The 19,450-nt window shown below is 41.0% G+C and overlaps 1 protein-coding gene across 13 annotated transcripts in view; it reads left to right on the top strand.

Annotated features, from left to right (window-relative positions):
• CLASP1 (cytoplasmic linker associated protein 1) overlaps positions 1-19,450 on the top strand; it is a 268,754-nt gene that overhangs the window by 197,786 nt on the left and 51,518 nt on the right. For 5 of the 13 annotated variants that reach the window (XM_032840928.1, XM_032840925.1, XM_032840935.1 and 2 more), the window contains 6 exons: positions 7,513-7,616; positions 9,521-9,544; positions 10,876-11,120; positions 13,372-13,435; positions 15,844-15,846; positions 15,989-16,152. In XM_032840928.1, the coding sequence (XP_032696819.1) occupies positions 7,513-7,616; positions 9,521-9,544; positions 10,876-11,120; positions 13,372-13,435; positions 15,844-15,846; positions 15,989-16,152 (604 nt within the window). Of the gene's footprint in view, positions 1-7,512; positions 7,617-9,520; positions 9,545-10,875; positions 11,121-13,371; positions 13,436-14,991; positions 15,061-15,843; positions 15,847-15,988; positions 16,153-19,450 lie in introns of all 13 variants that reach the window. The other 8 variants (XM_032840927.1, XM_032840929.1, XM_032840926.1 and 5 more) reach the window with 4 other exon arrangements.

Below are 19,450 nucleotides of genomic sequence, written 5' to 3'. Positions count from 1 at the left end.
ATAGAAGCGGATGCTCAGTGAAAGTAAATTGCTTCTTAAAAGTAGAGCGAATCCAAAGTGTATCTTTTGCCATTGAATTTCGGCAATTTGTTTTTAATTGTACCTGAGGTCAGGCCCTACATGATTCAGTTCAAAGGTGGAGAAAAATAAAATTGCAATAATGTCTACGAAATGAAATATGCTCAGTTGAGGGGTGATAACATTAAAAAGCTGCATGGATGAAGGTATTGGCTATGCTTTTTTTGTTAAGTGGGTCATTTCAATGCTTCCTCCTAATGCAAGCCCAAAGTAGCTTTTTTGAAAAACTGCTTATGTGTGCAGCACAATGCACGACTTTACCATGCTTACTGTTAACTGATCAGATATTTTCATTCTTCCTGGGCTCACTAAGCTATTGCGAGGCTGTGACCTGATGCCCTCCCAGGACAGAAATTTACAGTATTTGGTGGCCATAAAGTGGTATTAGTACCGTGTCTCAGGTCACTAGCCAGGTGTCCTTTGGGGCTGCTCATCCACCAACCTTGGTCTGTCTAACAGCGAGAGTTTGTATTTTCAGTTTTTAGGATTTGAGAAAAACTGACTGGGAAACCCGTTTCTTTTATGGAATATCATGTTTGCCTTTTCTTCTTAGTTTGAATAGTCTAAAATGGACATATGCCTCTTAGTGCAAATTATTAATTCCTAGAGACCTCTAGGAAAAACACACACTTTCACAAAAGAAAAATACCGTGTATTCTCCAGTAATTGTGTTTCAGTTCTTTGCCATATTAATTGCTGTAAAACTGTGTATTTTCCTTTTGATAAGCATGGCTGGTGGAAATCATTTTAGAATGTTAGGCCTAGGCCTGAAGCTCTTCTGTGGAACTGTGCTCTGCAGCAGTCTGTTACTTCGACTTCAATTATGTAACTGGTCTTTCAGATATGAAAACGGCACTGTGGGTGATCGATCAGAAACACACGGTCTTAATAGTTGCCTCTCTCTGCTCCTGACGTCGCATACTTCTTTCTAATACCCTTTTATCCCATCAGTGTCAGTAACCAAAATCCAGATAGACATCCTTATGACCTGCTGTCCTGTATGCAGTGAAAGCCATGCCAGATGGGTCCCTTGACATAGTGAGAATAGTCTACCTGATGACTGTGAAATCCCGAGTGGGGCACCTTAGCTCGTACACATCAGCTATTCCACAGCGATCTGAAGCAGCAGAAAAGAATTCTCAAATCAGGGCAGCCATGATGTTTTTTCCCCCACCAAATGAACTGATGATTTTTCCTTTTAAGTTAAAGCTCTATATCTCTGCATCCTTGCTGACTATTTGGCCTTCTATACAACCTGTTCTATAAGTGAACGATTCAGTCTATTTATTAGTTATCTGGTCTCTTAGGCAATTCCGGGTTTTTATTTCATATATGTACTGGTATTTTCATTACTGTCCATGGAATTGTCCATGGAAGTAGCCTTTGTAATCCAGCATGCAGTCAGTGGACCAGCATGTGGTCACTGGACCAGCATGCAGTCAGTGGACCAGGCAAGGTGTGCTGAATTCTTGTGCTCCTCACAGAACCCTGAGTACTTGAGTGATCTAGTCTGATTTTCACTTTCTTTGGCGAAATGGATCTGCGTATGGATCTTTCCTGATGACAGCCCAGAATGGTGAAATGTACAGTCGTTCCTACCAGGGCAGAAGATGTGGATGCAGATGTCTCCTCTTCCTAACAAACTACCATTGGCACATGTCTTCTGCTGTGGTCAGGGTCATGGTTAACGACTTCCCAGCTGAAGTTTTATGCCATGCCCCCTTTGCCTCCTTGGGTTCAGTCTGTCCATAAAACTTGTATCCAGTGAGAACAAGAGCAGTGCTTTTCTGCATACCAGCACCACTGTGAGCAGGCGCAGCCCCTGTGGCTCCTGTTCACCCTCCGGGACAGGTGTTACTGTCACTTTTGTTTATGGATGAGGCGCAGCCCCTGTGGCTCCTGTTCACCCTCCGGGATAGGTGTTACTGTCACTCTTATTTACGGATGACAGACAGAGTCTTAGGGAGAATAAGCCACTTTCTCAAGGTCACGCAGCTAGATGGCAGAGCTAGGTTTTAATCCAGTTTGACTTCAAAGCTTGGCTGCTCCCCTGCCTCATTTGAAAGTTTTGATGATTTAGTGTCTTTCATTTGTTCCTCTGAAATGTATTAAATGCTTTCTCTCCAGGCTTAAGCACAAAGAAAGTGTCCAGCAGTGTTTCTAAATCGTGATTTCCAGGTTTGGAGTTAGGACCTAGGAATTCATAGATGAGTCCCTGAAGGCAGTCCCCAAGGGAACTCACTGTGCCCTTCAGACAATGTGAAGTTTCCTCTTTCTTCCCATTCACTTTAATAATTGTTTCCCACCTCTTCTATAAATTAGTGAGATTTTGTGTTAGTGTCCCTTTGGATCAATTTATATAGCCAGCCTTCAGTTTGAAATGGGGGGTATGTGAAAATAATTATGTTTTGGTGATTATATATTGGTATTAGGTTTGCATTTTTATTACAGAGTTATTTTGGACCATTTTCATGGTATGAATATGTATATGGTTACAGTGACAGCTTTCAAGTGAAAGGAGGGTCTCTGCTGAAAATCAGGCTTTGACATAAATGGGTCCACTTGGATTCCACTGATGGGTGTTCACTTGAGAACATGACAAAGGACTCATTACATGACAGATTTACTGTAGAATAGTCTGTTGAAACAGAACCAGAAGACAACTTTATAAGGAACCATAAGTATTGCTTAAAAGCTATTTTCAGTTTTAAACTACTATGATAATATTGTACAGTAATATACAGTAAAATTCAGTCTTAAAACGTGTTTTGCCAACTTCCTTATGTCAGGAAAGTGATTATTTTATATCTGTTTTAGAGATTGCCAGTTATTTTTGTGCATCTTGAGGAGTTAGAAATTTTCCTCTTACATGCTGGTAAAAATTTGTCCTTGTCCACCAGATTACCTTTGCTGTTTAATACCACTGATAACCACAGATATGTGCATTTTCATAAAGTGACCTGAGCTTAAAAAAATAAAATTATAGGGGTGCCTGGCTGGTGGTAGAACATGTGACTCTTGATCTCAGGGTCATGAGTTTGAGCTCCATGTTGGGTATAGAGATTACCTTATAAAAATCTTTAAAAAAAAATTATATTGAAGAATTTGAGGTTCAGGTATTTTATGACAAAATGAAAGTGTTTACGTGTACAGGATACTGCGCTCTAGTAGCATGTGTGAAAAGTAGCACTGCTGGGTATTGCTTTATGAAACCTTGTGAGTTTTCTATGGTACAGCCACCCTGTTCTTTCCAGAGTCATGAATATAAGCATAACAGTCTTTTGGGATTTTTTCCGGAGGTAAGGAAAAGCCATATTTTGCATGGCACCCTGCTCAATAAATTCATATTTTGAACCAAGCTATATTTTACAGTTCTTCTGAAAGTAGTTCTATATGCGGACGGAGTTTAGCATAGAATTCCTCAGGTTGCTGAATTAATGGGCTTATGATGAATATTTGCTAATAAAGTAATATTTAACATAGACATATAAATGGGAGTTTACTGGTAACGATCCCTGCCACTGCCAGCACCAGCAGCACCACCACTGTTGCTCCCACCATTTGTTCAGTGCCTGACACTGCTTTAGGTGCTCTTTGATCTCTTGCAACTCTCTCCACTCCCAAGAGGTACGTACCATTTTCAGCACCATTTCCAGCTGAGGAAGCTGAGACACAGAGACTTAGGACTTGGCCTCAGGTCCTCCAGCACTTGGCCTTAGGTCCTCCAGCTGGTTGCAGTCAAACCGGGATTTGCCCCCAGCTGCATTACACGGCAGTTGCTCATAACCAGAGTACTGTGACTGCCTCGCCAAGGAAGCTCCTTAAACCTGTTACAACCAAATTTCTAGCAGTTAAACAAGAAGTTCATTGACACTTGGGATATTCATGGAACAGTAGAGCAAAAATTGGGGGGAACAGAGAATTTCATCTGTTGAGCCCCTTTCTCGGGATTTCGTTCTATTTCTGTTCAGATAACATGATGACCTTCTCTGCATTTGTTTTTGGTGCATGGTTGCATATGCATCACGTACTGATGAGGCATCCTGTGAGCTGAGTAAACAGTCCATTCTACTGCTGTGCCACTCGGTATATAGACGGTGCTCTGTGACTCCTGATGTCCTTCATGTTGCATATTTCCATAACGGCTCATTGAGGCTTCGTGGCATGAATATAAACCTGGAGTCTGAGCCCAGGTGGTACCTAAAGAACACCGCAAAGAGTGCCCTTGTCATGCCTTGTGTGTGTGCTAGCCCCGCGAGAGCCAGCAGGCTGCCGTAGAGTTCGGGGATTGGCACTTGCTCTCCATTCATCTCCAGCATCATCTCCTTTCATGAGAAAACATGGCCTCATTGGGAGCAGTCCGTGCGTCCCCTTTGGACTATGGCATTTCCTGTCTTGGGTACTTCTGTGTTAATCCTGTGGGTGTTGCCGTTCCTTTTACCTGCAGCCTCTCGACGTCATTCCAGGTCCACTAGTGCCCTCTCCACTGCTGAATCTGTTGGGCAGTCAGGTGAACAAGTGCTAACTGCATGCCTTGGCTTCTTCATATGTTCCAGTTTCACACCCATTTTAGCATTTGTTTCCATCAGTGTCGGCTAGCACTTGGCATGTACACACTTCATGTTTGTTTTCCCCAGCGTGCTTTTGATTTTTTTAAGTTGTTGAATGTTTATGCTTCTGTTAATAGGCCGTAGATGCTTTATAGCCTGTTTGACAACATCATTTCTCCAGTGTTCATGTTTATGTGAAAACGAAACAAAAACACAGGGAGGGGCTTCTTTGCCTCTTTTGACTCCACTCCTCAGGAGGATAGCCACCCGAAATAGGTGCCCTGGAAAGTCCCTATGGGGAGAGAGGGGATGGAGGTCACCCAGCGGAGTCTTTCATTTCCCAAGGCTTTGCTCCCAAAAAGTGTTGATTTGTGGCATTAATTATTAGTGTTAGGTTCTAATTACTTGGAGGAACTGTTTAGTTACTAAATGTTCCAAATCCTAGCATGCATAATTTCATATGTATAAATGTGTGTCCTAAAACTTTTACGGAAAAACAAGGTCACGATTCAGATGATCAGGTCAGGTGGCAGGCAGCCTTTGCAGCCCATGGTCCCCAAATGTTCCATCCCAGCCTGCTTTAACGATACCAGAAATCCCCCGCTTAGCCACTGGGGCAAAAAGTAAGCATACAGAAATGCTTCAGTTTGCTAGATTTAACTGACATCATTTTTATATGCTAACTACAGTTTTCTTACCTGAGTAAGGCAGACTGTCAATGGGGACAGCTGTCACCAATTCGTGGAGTTATTTTCTCCGTTCTTCCTCTAAGCAAAGCGAGCTATGCTTTTCATTACGTACACTCTGATGAGTACAGTCCCCTGAAAATTAGGGGCCAGGCTAAAGACACAGTCACACATACCCATCTCTTGGGAAATGGAGCTTCATCATAACATCAGAGCAGCAGGTGTAGAACAGACTTCGGTCTGGTGAAAACAAAGCTTGTAACTTTGCTCAGATCCAGACAAACATTTCCCCTTCAGATTTGAAATTCAAATGATCTATGGTACATATCCAGTGATCGGCAGTCACTGTGTATGGCAGAGCCGTATGCTTCTGGGAAGCACAGGATAATTGCATTGTTCTTACAGTTTTAATTTTCTGTCAGAAAAAAATCAGTATTATCCCTGGAGCAAGAATTGCTGGCATGAGATATACTTTTTTTAAAAATTTTTTTAAGATTCCTTTTTATTTAAGTTTATGCTGGTAATTTCTAAATGGCTTACAACTGAATTTTCATTTTGTTACTCATAAATCCCTTACTATCTACCCTTTTTTAATGGTAAAAAGACTTGAGCAAAGATCATGTATAAAAGCATATGCACAGCAAATCTCAAATTTACACTTGTTTCGTGTGTCAACTGATTATATATATATATATATATATATATATATATATAAAATAGGGAGAGATCTAGCTATAATTGCTTTGTGGTCTCTTAGTTTATCTGGCACATTTAGTCATCTTTTAAACATAACAGCTAAGACAGCATACAGTATGACTAACAAGTGCATTAAAAAAGGGGATAGTATAACATACAATTTTTGTTTCTTTATAAAAATTTGTGACTGTATAACGTTTGCTTAGCAGTGTTTAAATTTTTTCCCCTTTTGGTGGCGCTGGGAAGTGTAATTTTTGAAAATGACATTTTAAAAAAGCTAAGTAACACCTCACTTTTACAGTCCTTGTTTTCTAAAGAACTCTTGCTACATATCTAGAGTTTTAAATATATCAGTTTGTAAGAAAGATTAATTCACATAAAACAGATTTAGCTTTCCTTTTATTGTAAATGCTTCATTATGAGAACATGGCTAGTAGAGTTTTTTGTTTTTTGCATTTTGTTTTATTTATTTATTTTTGGTCCAAACAGTATCTTATTTGTTCACAAAAAGAAAACATTTTTTAATCTTAACATTTTTCTTCAAAGGTTTTTAAAAATACATTAGCATTTTAAATAAATGTTTGCCAGTAAATACTGTGATACACTTAGGAAGTATAATTTATATGAACTTTCTCCTGTTATAGCTTTAACCTCAGCTCTTCTTAAGGAAGGCTGCTCTCCTGATGATATGGAACTTTTAAAAAGCTAGTCTTCATTGTCCTTGATCCTTAATAGGCTTAAAATAATTGAATTGCTGAAATTTATTTTAGATTCTTTGGATCATGTCCATTTTGTTTACATGTTTAGGCTATCATTCGAAAGTCCTTTGAGGGACTCAGGATAAATGTATACTGATATTATCTGAATGGTTAGTATTTTGCACTGAAGATGCTAGCTTTTTGTGATGCTCATTGAAGAGTTTTAATAAACTGATCTTTAAATAACCTTTGGTGACACAGGCATCATAAACAAGTACCAAAAATTGAGCTCAGCTAATGACAGTTAAACAGTCTTGACACGAATGAAAATTTGCAGAGATCAGTCAAATACATTTGTTTCAAATTTTAACTTTTGATTACACATTGCATTAGAACTCTGTTGTCAAACCATGAAGCTTTCTAATTAGTTTGGCCAAACATCAGGGCCGCTTGCCTCCAGAGGGAGCACTAACTAGATTAAAAGACTCAGCCCACAGCCCAGCTCACTTCTATAATAAGTTCCCCTCTCTCCCATGTCGCAACACTTCAAAAATACAACATCATTAAAGAGCCATTTCAGTTATTCAGATGCTTTGTGGCACGATAGTATTAAATGTGGAACAGGCTAACCTCTGCCGCTGGTAACCAAGTCCAGTTAGAACTGCAAGTGAAGGGACCTTCAGATTGGCTAGAAACTTTCCAGTGCCTCTGTCCAATAGATGGGAAGAGGCAGGAGCCCTTGCAAAGAACTGAGGAAATTTGAATTAAAGTGACATATCTTTCGGTTTTGTTTTTCTTTAATAGACCGGTTTGGGCTTGGCCAGGCAGGAAGAGGACCTGGCTCTGTGAATGCCATGCGAGTTCTGAGCACGAGTACAGACCTTGAGGCTGCTGTTGCTGATGCTTTGGTAAGAGTCGCAATGTGTATACAGTCTCTTGGACTGTTTTCTCTGTCCTAACAGAAAATCGCCTCCCAAATCAGGGTACTCAGTCATCTTGGGCACTCCATAAAATTGTGGAAATACTGGGTAAATTGATATTGTTAGCACTTTCTCTTTAAACTTCTATCCCTGTACATAAGTGAAAATTGGCCCTACAAAAAATACTGACATTAGGTGTTTTCTTCTGTGCTCCTCAGTATCAAGGAAGTTTTGATGACATTGGGCTTCTCTGATGTCATTGGGCTCCTTTTTTTATTTTTTTCCTTTTTCTCCATGTTTTTTCTTCAGCATTTGCTTTTTTCATCCTCCTGCTTCTCTTGCTTTACAGGCTCTGATGGCATAGCCTAAACATACCGTTATAATAGTAGGTAACAGAGTTTGTGGTTGGAAAATCTCATGTTGGTTCCATGACCACACTAGTTGTTCCATATGATTTTACCTTCATTTGTTTGTCTTTAAAAATGAGTCATTAAGTCATTATTTAAGGAAACTTTCCTAAATTTTAATGCCGATGAACTCTGAGGGTATAAAGCACTGGTGGAATGTGGTTTTGCATCATTATAATGGAGTATCTAAAAAAAAACAACAGCAACATAAAGTGATTAGAGGTCCTTAAATTTGTGCTTATAGCAGAACATCCCCTGGTAGAATCAGCTCATGGTCAAATTGCTTTTAAAAGCTGCATTTCAGCTGGTAGTGACACTGCCTCTAGCATATTCCGGTTGATGTGCTCAGCATTTAAAATAGATTCTCTTTAGAGCTGTCTGATCCCTGGTCTTGCTTGTGCTGTTTTAAGATATATTGTCTCTCTAAGGAAAAACGTATTATAACATCCTGCTTTCAGACCCAGAAGTTTTAAACCCAGCCCCGTTTTTCATCTGATCAAAATGTTACAGTCTTTGGCTAATAGGGATTCTCACTTTCATCCCGTCCTGTATCACCCTCATTTATTCTTGCTCAGTCAGATTTCTTTGACAAGCGGCTATGAGCAACCAGTTTGCCGATGCTCTTCCTGTAAGCAAGGGCCTCCTGGCCAGCTCTATTCAGCAGCCTTCTGTGTAGAAGGGCTTTTTTCCTGGCAGGTACTGGAGTTCAGGATAATGGCACTAACCATGGCTTTGACTTCAGAGTCGAGCTGGAACAGAACTCTGGGAGGCTATTTTTCCTTCCAAGCTGCAGCACTGAGAATCTGTCTCTTATTTATTCAGAGACCCTATTAGGAGGTCAGAGGGGTGGGAAATGATGGATGTACAAAACCCTTAGTTAAATGGGACTTCCCGTTAAGGCAGGGGAGTTCCCTCATTCTTCAAAGAACCGCCCAAGGGACTGTGCACAAAGTTCCAGGGGGCAGAGTTGGACTTGAGAACTTGAGCTTGGGCTTTCCTTGACTCGGGCTTTTCTCTGAACTCTAGCCGTCAGTCCACTCAGGCTGTCCTTATTACTCTTCATCCAAACTGCTTAGCCTCCCCGAGTGACCTGCTGCAGAGGAGAGAGCACAGGAATGGTACACAGTGTTTTCCTCCCAGGCTAGAAACCCCAGGGGCAGACAGAATCTAGCATAGGAACAGACAGGAGAACTTACGATGACTTTCGGGATATATCTTGGTGGCGTGGGAAGAGTTTTAGCATAGCAGGAAGTGTAGTGAGCACTGGAGCGTGTTGCTAGGAGGTGTAGGAAGGGCTAGGAAATGCCATTGTGAAAGTGTTCTTTGTTATTATTCGCTTGATATGAATTCGCTTGCTAACCGATATTTTTGTTTTGCTAAGATATGTTTTGCTGTACACTTTTGTTGCAAGAACAATCCCCACATATGCTTCTGACATAATTCTCTATGCTTTTTCCCCATCCTTCAATATTTTCCTGCCTACAGCTGTTAGGAGACTCCAGGAGCAAGGTACCAGTGCTTTAACTTTTGTTTTACAACTTCATTTTTTTCTGTTGCGAGTATATTTCCTTTAGGAGGTAGTGAAAGCAAAAAAGCATGTAGTGCAATGTAGAAATTTTAGCCTGAATTATGATTTTGTCAAGTCTAGTGAAGCTGTTGTTAGCCATGGAATCAGTCCCCTCTCTCATCTGTTTTAGTGTTTGTTTTTTTAATGTCAAGCTCTGCTCCTTCTCCTGTCATTGTTTTATTTTAGTAACCCAGTTTGTGTCTACTCTTAATGTCATTACTGTTTCATGAATGGATATATTCAACATCTTTCTTATTTTACAAGTCTAGTTTGTGTGTGTATATATATATATATATATATATACATATATATATATCAGACGATCCTATGATTTATAGTTCTAAGAAGGGTACTTCTGAGAGTGAAAGGGGGTACTACCTAACTCATAACTCTGTCGGGACAAGAGGCATAAGGCAGAACTGTCCCGAGCAAGTTATGGTGGATGGACAAGCCATATGTTATTAGAAGATTACATTTGTGAAAGAAAAAAAAAGACAGAAGAAAATTGTATCTGTATGGTTTTAGTCAATTAACTTTTTTTTTTCTTTTAGGGAAAATTGTATTTTTTCAGTTTAATAGCTGTTGCTCTATTATTTATGGGTTTAACTTACAGTTTTATATTCAGGGTAAGAGAAGTGAATGAAGGGGGTCTGCAGGAAGCTTATTTGTGTTCGGACCATTTAAACATCCTTTTACTTGCACTGCTGTGTCCCTCACATTTCAGTTCCAGACTTTCTTAAGGAAGCATGGATATTCCAACAAATTTTCCCACAGACCCTGCTCAAGATAGAATGCTTTCGATTGCGAAGGGGGCCGACGGGTGTACATGCCTGCAGGGTGGCGGGGGCTGGGCCAGGTTAGTTCACATGTGCCCCCAGTAGGCGTGTGACAGGTAGCCTTGTTGTCATTTCAAAGATGAGGAGAGCGAAACAGGAAGGTGAGGAGCTTTCTGAAGTTCCTCAGCCAGTTGGCGGCAACAGGACTGCCACCTGAGTCAGCCTCACTGCGAAGTCCATACACTGTCCTACAAACCACACTCTTCCCTCTCTGCTGTGGACTGCTCTGCCTGTCACTTACTATCCCGACTGGGTGTCTGCTTTTCCGTTTTTATTTCCCTCATCTGTGAGCACAGGAAAGCGCGGTGCGTGCGTGTGTGCGTGCGTGCGTATCTTTTTACCTTTGACTCTGTTGTCGATACCGTGTGCTGTGACTCACAGTCATCTCACCTTCCCGTGTCTTCCTCCGTCACCCCCACCTTCGTTGCACCTGACAGAAGAAGCCTGTGAGGAGGAGGTACGAGCCATATGGGATGTACTCTGATGACGACGCCAACAGCGACGCCTCAAGTGTTTGCTCTGAGCGCTCATACGGCTCCAGGAACGGTGGCATTCCCCATTATCTGCGGCAGACGGAGGACGTGGCGGAAGTTCTCAACCACTGTGCCAGTTCCAACTGGTCAGAAAGGAAAGAAGGGCTCCTAGGCCTGCAGAACTTACTGAAGAGCCAAAGAACACTGAGGTGAGGACGAGGGGCCAAGGTTGTGAGCCAAATTTTAAGTCCCATATTACACTCAGCTGTGGTTGATGCAGAGTCCCTGTCATTCCTGGAGCCCTCACAGTTCCAGGCACAGAGGCAGGCACTGTGGGTGCTAAGATGACTAAGACGTGGTCTTGGCGTTCCAGAGACTTGGAAATAGTTGGCAAATGCTCTGTTAGGTTTATAAAAACATTTGGTTACCCCGCAGTTCACATTATCTGGTAGGTGTTGTTTGAGAAGTCTTGGTACAGTGTGTAAGTTAGGGAGAAAATAAAACAACTCTGCAGGTTGGTATCGCTCATTATACTTTGGAGTTGTGGGTAAAATCTTAGCAGGCTCAGCCTAAAATTTTATAACATGCATACATACGGCTTTTAAACGTGTATAGTAACGAGCTACTAAAATGGAGTACTTTTAAGTAGTACCAGTGTTATTACTAGAGTTGATTAGTTTGCTTTTTTCTTTGGATCTATATTTCACAAATTTTCTAAAATGAGCTTGTATCGCACATACTAAAAAAATATGTGTTTATATCCTATTTCATCAAATCTGAGGGACCGTTGACACACTGCTATTTTATATCCCTCTAAAAAGAAATGCTACTTATTAAACCATGGCAGTACTAGCATGTCTTTGATTATAAGATGAATCTCAAAATTACAGAGATGTGAAAATGTGAAAAATCCAGTACGTTAGAATCCCTGAAATATGGATATTATAGTCTTTGGAGAATTTTTCTTAGATAACTTGTGAGAGTGGATCAGTTTATGGTCACAGATAGGCTCTGCACAGCCAAGTGAACCTTGACTAGTGGATAGTGGATCCCTGTGCCATAAGTATGCCCGCCCGGTCCGTCGCACTCCATCCTGCCCTGTTCGTACCTGATGAATGCCTATCCCCCCCCCCACCCCGACCCCGCCGAGAGGTCTTGAGAAGTTTTGTTGTGTGCCTTCTGAAATGCACGTAGCTTCTGACACTCTAGTGAGCTGTTAGAAACAAAATGAGGATTTAAAAAAAAATGACAGTGGTTTGTTGAGATGATTATTCCTTAAGACTCTGCTTAATTCTGGTAATCCCAGTTTCTTGATTTTTTTTAGTGTTCACTGAGTATCCATTGAATAATCTCTAGAAATCTGTTGATTGGCACTGGTCTAACTAGATCTCATTATTAATAATATTAAAGGATCGGGATGCCTCGGTGGCTTGGTTGGTTAAGCATCTGCCTTTAGCTCAGGTCATGATCTCAGGGTCCTGGGATCGAGGGCTGCATCAGGCTCCCTGCTCAGCGGGAAGCCTGCTTCTCCCTCTCCGTCTGCTTGCTGTTCCCTCTGCTTGTGCGGGTGCACTCTGTCAAATAAATAAAATCTTAAAATAATGTTAAAGGGGGGGTGCCTGGGTGGCTCAGTGGGTTAAAGCCTCTGCCATCAGCTCAGGTCATGATCCCAGAGTCCTGGGATCGAGCCCCACATCGGGCTCTCTCCTCTGCAGGGAGACACCTTCCTCCTCTCTCTCTGCCTGCCTCTCTGCCTACTTGTGATCTCTGTCAAATAAATGAATAAAATCTTTAAAAAAATAAAATAAAATAATGTTAAAGGATCATCAAACCAACTGTCTCATCTGATTACTCAGGGGTGATTTGGGGAAGAGGTGATGACACTTACTCAAGCCTTAAAGGAAAAATGGAATGCAATAGTATAGCTTAGTAAGGGTCAGAAAGGCAAAAGGGCACTAACAGGAAATGAATGTTTGCTGGGTCTTAACAGTTGTAGGAATGCAGCATTCCCTCCTTTAATCCTCCCTGTGGCCATTTGTTTAATACGCATCTAAATACAACCGAGTAGTTTGTAGCAAAACTGATACTAAAATCCAGGTCTCTGCTGACTCCAAAGCGCATGCTTTTCCTACACTTTATCCCATTACCGTTAACCTGTGGCAGGTGGAAAACAGACCTCAAATGAAATGAGTGGTATTTAGCTCCAGGCTTTGCCACTGCCGTGTGTGTGAACTCTGGTAGTCACTTTCTGAGATTCTGTTGCCTCATTTTAAGTTGAGAGTCAAACTGTCATGGTTTTATATTTGTACTTAATTTCATTGTGAATTAAATAGAATGATTCATTTGTGAAAAAAGATTCGCTACATAAAAATTAGTTCTAAAAAAGCTCTTGCTAATCTCAGTGCTGACTCGTCATTAAATTCTAAGTTCATTTATTAATTTCCGTTTTATTTCTTCTAGTCGAGTAGAATTGAAAAGACTGTGTGAGATCTTCACCCGAATGTTTGCTGACCCTCACAGCAAGGTGAGTCTGGGACTCGTGCCTGCCCACCTACCCCCGCCCCCCAGCATGCCCACGTGAGCCATATAATACACTACTTAAGAGTGAGAGATAATTCCCCACAGCGCAGTATAGAGCTTACAGATTTAACACCAGTTTCTGCAGTAGTTTACGTTGTATCTTTTAAGAACGACTTTGTGGGAACTTCAGATGTCCTTAAAACATGGAGCAAAATAAGCTAAATAAAGTTTGTTTTAAGACATAATGGGGAAAAAAGAGTTAATGGAAAGATTCAGATGTAGTCATATTCAGATGCTTTTGGGTAGAATAAAACAACATATTCTAATGCAATGCCTTTTTTTTTTTAAACTTAATAGAAGTGAAGAAGATAGTCAAGTATATAATTTTTTTGTATCCCATGTAGAATTTGTCTATATAGGACAAGATAGAAAAATAGCAGCATTTATGTAATAGATTTATTGAAAAACCAGGTTAAGCTATTTCTCCAAATAGAATTTTACTGTCCTCAAGAACTTGCTAGATGGTGGCCACCTAGCTGACGTCTACGGGCCTGGGGTGCAAAGAGAGCACTGAGCCTGAGGAGGGGTCCCTGCTGGGAGGAAAACACCCCTGACTATGACCCAGACCCTTACTAGAAGTGGTGCCAAGAGAGGGACCCTTTACAGAAGCTTGCTTGCAGTCTGAATTTGAAACAAATACCGTTAGTTTTGGAGGAATCCTAGTTGGATGCTTTTAGAGAAAGAAAATGGGAGGAATGAGTTTATTGGGCAAGTTTAAAGGATGGATAAAGGACAGAAACAGAAGTACAAAAATTGGGAGAACTTTTAAGTCAGTAATAAACAAATCTCATGTGCTTGACAGTGCAGGATTTCACAATCTCAGACCAGTTTTCCTAGTAAAAATGGTCTCTTGTAAGTCTTATGGGGAGAAGGAGACCTGTCATGGCCAGCCAGTTATTGTGACCTCTGTTCCTTTCCTGCCCTGTCTTTCTTATTAGAGTCATCAGACATGTTCCATCTAGTCATTCAGCACTCACTGAGTACTCGCTCTGGGCTAGGGACACAGCAAACAACACGTTACCCCTGTTCTTTGAGATGCACATAGGAGCCTGGGAGAATGAGTTGGGGGGGGTCCCTTTTTTCTGCGGGGCGGGGGTTGGTGAGAGACTACAGTTCTCGATACTGGTCTTGGAGCATGTCTTAAAATTCCTGTGATGAACCTCACAGCAAGGTTAACATTAACACCATAAGTAGAATCCAAGAAAGGTTGAGTTCTAGGGCCACACAGATATGCAAAGTTACAATTACCATGATTTTTCTCTTAAAATAGTGTTTAAAAGCAGGAAGACTGGGGCGTCCCGGTGCCTCAGTCAGTTGAATGTCTGACTCTTGATCTCGGATTAAGTCTTGAGCACAGGGTCATGGGTTTGGGCCCTATATTGGGTCCCCCCCCTCCCACCCAAAAGGGAAGATTTTTAAGCATAAGATTCATAAGAGTTAGAGCATAAGGGATGTTAGGTATGGGGCATTGATGAAATTTCTATTACCTGTCACCTCTAGATTGCTGATTCAGAACCAGAATGTGAGGATAAAGAAGGAAATTTGTTTCCATCAGAAGGCTCTTGTACAGTGAGTTTGGAGGTCTCAGTTTAGTTAATTATTTGCTACCTGCCTTGGAGCTAAGCCAGGAATCCCATAGCAGGGGCTCATGAGTTTTTTTCCGAGCTGTCTCAAGGGAGACCCCTGGTGGTTAACAGTTGCTGTGCTACAACTGAGTAGGTGTATAATGGCTTGGTTGTCCCAGTAGAGCATGACTCATTAGCCAAGTAGGGGACACAGTGCTGCTAACCTCTCTGAAATCAGCTCGAGGATAGTCCCCTGTGGACTCTTATCTCACCTTATGCAGCATTAATGATCGCACAGCAACATGAGAATTATGTGGACTGTATCTTTTTTATTCTAAGCCATAATTTTTAATAAAGACTATAATGACTTTAATAATATCTCTTTATATTATATTACTTTATGGTATCTGAATTGGACTACCTCAAAATCTACAATGCACAAAGTTTTTTCCCTCCCTCATCTTGTAGCATTACTTGTTGAATGCTAGATAATGGACAGTTATAACGGAATTATGATGGTTAAAAAGACTTTTTTAAATTTTTTTAAGACGAAAGAAGGATGGAAGGAATAGAGGCCTCCAGGATTAAACAAATGACTTTCAGCAAAGTTAATTTCTCTCAGTACTGAATTTTGAAGGCATATTGAGGGAGGGGAGAGTATCAGTATCAGTGTATAGTCTTTTCTAGGTCTTTTAAGAAACTGCATGAAAATGGTTATTAATTCACTGTGGACTAACATGGAATTTGTTTTGTTGCATGGCCTGGTTTGCCGTGGAATTCACAACAGAGAGTAAGTTCTGATCCTTTTTCCTTTATCTATTTTTTTTTTTAATATATTTGTCTTCTCTATATGACCAGTCCATTTTTAATAAAGACTTTGGAGGAAATTATGAATTACACATATGAAACATTTGGTTTTCATTTGTGCCTAGGTTTTCAGTATGTTTTTGGAGACTCTTGTGGATTTTATAATAATTCATAAGGATGACTTGCAAGACTGGCTTTTTGTTCTTCTCACACAATTACTTAAGAAAATGGGAGCAGACTTACTTGGATCTGTGCAGGCAAAAGTTCAGAAGGCTCTAGATGTCACCAGGTAAGATTTTAGGGGCTAGGCCGTTTTTTTTCTCCAGCTTTTGAGATATAACTCAAATATTGTCATGTATATTATATTATGTATATTATATAATATTGTATCATGAGATATAACTCAAATATTGAGTACAACTCATATAATGCTGTGTAAGTTTGACATATATAAACCTGACGATTTGACAACGTGTGTATATTGCTAAATGATTATAACATTACTTAACACATCTTTCATCTCACATAATTGCCATTTTTTTGTTGTGGTGGTAATAACTTTCAGATCTATTCTCTTAGCAACTAAGAGATATGAATATGGTAAGAAATATGATACAGTATTGTTAACTGAAATCACCATTCTGTACTTTACATCCCAGAGCTTATTCATGTTGAAACTGGAAGCTTGTATCCCTTAACCAGCATCTCTCCATTTTCCCCACCCCATATGCCCTGGCAATCACCATTCTACTCTGCTTCTATGAATTTTGCTTTTGTGGGGTGGGAGGGTAGCCCAGGATTCCACGTATAAGTCAGATCATGCATTGTTTGCTTTTCTCTGTCTGGCTTATTTCACTTAGCATAATGCCCTTAGGGTCCATCCATGTTGTTACAAATGGCAGCAGTTTCTTTTTTATGACCAAATAATATTTCTTGTGTTTTTTGTGTTGTTGTTTTTTTTTTAATCCATTCTTCCGTTGACAGACACTTTGTTTTATATCTTGGCTTTTGTAAATAATGCTACCATGAGGTCAGTTATCTCTTCAAGATAGTGGTTTCATTCCCTTTGGATACACACCCAAAAGTGGAGTTACTGGACCATATGATGTTTCTGTTTTTAATTTTTGAGGAATCTGAACTGTTTTCTGTGGTGGCTGCACCAATTGACATTCTCACCCACAGTGCAGAAGGGTTACTTTTTTACCATGCCCTCGCCAACACTTGTTCTCTCTTATCTTTTTGACAATAGCTAAGGAGGTATGAGGTGATACCTCCTTGTGGTTTTGATTGGCATTCCCTCATAGTGACGTTGAGCAGTTCATGTATTTGTTGGCCATTTGGACATCATCTTCTGGAAAATGTCTCTCCACATGGGCCAGACCATGCTGATGTTACAAGACTCTCATAGGTGTTACCCATGGTTTTGTCATCTGCTTGAATAAGTACTCTCTGACACAATTTCCACATTCACTTGTTAACGTATTTGTTGAAATGTTCCTGCATTACATGAGATGAAATACCCATATCCTCGTTGCGCTGGTATGGTTTTTGTGGACACTCAAGACAAATTAAAAACAAATATTATCAAGCCTTGCAAATGGATTCCCTTCTCTTTGAAAGACATTTGAGTATTTATTTACATCCTTCTGAAGATCCTAGCCCTTTTAATACTTTAGCTTCTTACAAGTCACACTAGAAATTTTCTAGCACATGTGATGTCCCTTTTGTCCAGGTATACTCTCTCTCAGCATTCAGTAGCTTGGAGATTGCTAACACATCAGTTGTAACTCTCTGGCTGTTATGAAGAAAGAGAGAAGGTCTGCGGAGACTCAGAGACATGTGAAAAACTGTGCGTGGTCATTGTTGAGCGACCTCCAGTCAGTTATCTCTACAGTTGCAGGTCCTCAACATACAAGTATTGGAGCTTAAATGACCTCAGAAGATACTTGGCTGTAAGCTCTTCATTATGATTTGGTAGGAGATGGAGGGTCATGTGTCAGATCAGTGAATGTTTAAATGAGTAAAAAAATGACTCCAGAGCAGGTAATTACCATCAGTATGGGAGCCTTTGTACAACCCAGTTACTACCCACTGGGCGATGACTGCATATCATGGAATTTCCAAAATGGAAGGACCCTTCCTCATCTTATTAATGAGGGAACAGACTTGACCTGACTTGCCTGGGTCACACTTTGTGTTAGTGGCAGGCTGGGGGCCAGAATCCAGGACTGCTGGTTGTGGCTTCCTTGTCCATTCCTTTGACTGCAGGCTGCTCTGTGGGCAGGCGTCTTCCTCTTCTGTAGGACGGTGTGGATAGTCTTTGTGCTTTTTCTTTCCTTTCTGGCTCCCTCCGCTGCAGGAGCACATACTCACCTGCCATCATCCCTATGCATGCATCTATTAGATGTCTGTGACTGCAAACTTGGATTTGTTCTTCTGCACTCTGATGTGAGCTATTTGCTTTTGGTGCCTGACCCTGTAGATCTGTATCATCTGTGCTGCTACAGAATTTTATTATCCAAATAGATCTCTTTTGACTTTTTACTGAGCTCAGTTTAATATACTGTATTTACAGTAAGCCTTTCAAATGCCATCCCTCCCTTGGTTGAGTAAGTTTAGTGGAATTAGGGAACTTACCTACATACCAGTATATCAGTGGGTTTGTAAAGGTTCTCAGCCAGGGCGAGGCTGATCAGCTGATAATAACGGTGAAGTAGACGGGAGGGAGGGTGATGCGTGGGCCCAGTGGTATCAGACTTCTCAAGAAAGGTCAGAAATGTGGATTAATGGGGCACCTGGGTGGCTCAGTTGGTTAAGTGACTGCCTTCAGGTCAGGTCATAGTCCCGGAGTTCCAGGATCAAGTCCCCACATCAGGCTCCCGGCTCCATGGGGAGTCTGTGTCTCCCTCTGACCTTCTCCCCTCTCATGCCCTCTCTCTCTCTCAAATAAATAAAATCTTAAAAAAAAAAAAAAAAGAAATGTGCATTAAGGCAACACATTTGTGGTTTTTTGTTTTTTGTTTTGTTTTTTAATGACACTCTGAAAGCCATATAAAATATTTGTGAGCCAGACTTGGCCTAAAGGTCACTTCCTTAATGTAGATGAATTTATGAATGGCAAAACCATTCAGAGTGTTAGGGATGGCAGGACTGTTAAGATTCTACTCCTAAACTTTGGTGATTAAGGAAAACTCTCTTGTTATTTTCCTGGATGCCCCTTCCCTTTAAGAATCCTCTTCTGGGAGGCATCTGGGTGGCTCAGTGGGTTAAAGCCTCTGCCTTTTGCTCGGGTCATGATCCCAGGGTCCTGGGATCGAGCCCTGCATCCGGCTCCCTACTGGGCAGGGAACCTGCTTCCTCCTCTCTCTCTGCCTACTTGTGATCTCCGTCTGTCAAATAAATAAATAAAATCTTAAAAAAAAAAAAAAAGAATCCTCTTCTGGGTAGATTCTGTCTAAGTCTCTAGAACACCTTCATCATTCCCATTTCCCCAGCAGCCGAGATGCCTAGCTGTTTAAGCATATTTAGGATCAGTCCGTGAGTACCAGGGCGGGGGGGCAGGCAGGTTGCGTGGGTGGGGTAGGGGT

This window comes from Lontra canadensis, unplaced genomic scaffold, assembly GCF_010015895.1.
Source record: "Lontra canadensis isolate GAN:19392208 unplaced genomic scaffold, GSC_riverotter_1.0 scaffold117, whole genome shotgun sequence".
NCBI lineage: Eukaryota > Metazoa > Chordata > Mammalia > Carnivora > Mustelidae > Lontra > Lontra canadensis.
Note: the sequence above shows the minus strand (reverse complement) of the source record. Positions and strands in the feature narration are given on the sequence as shown.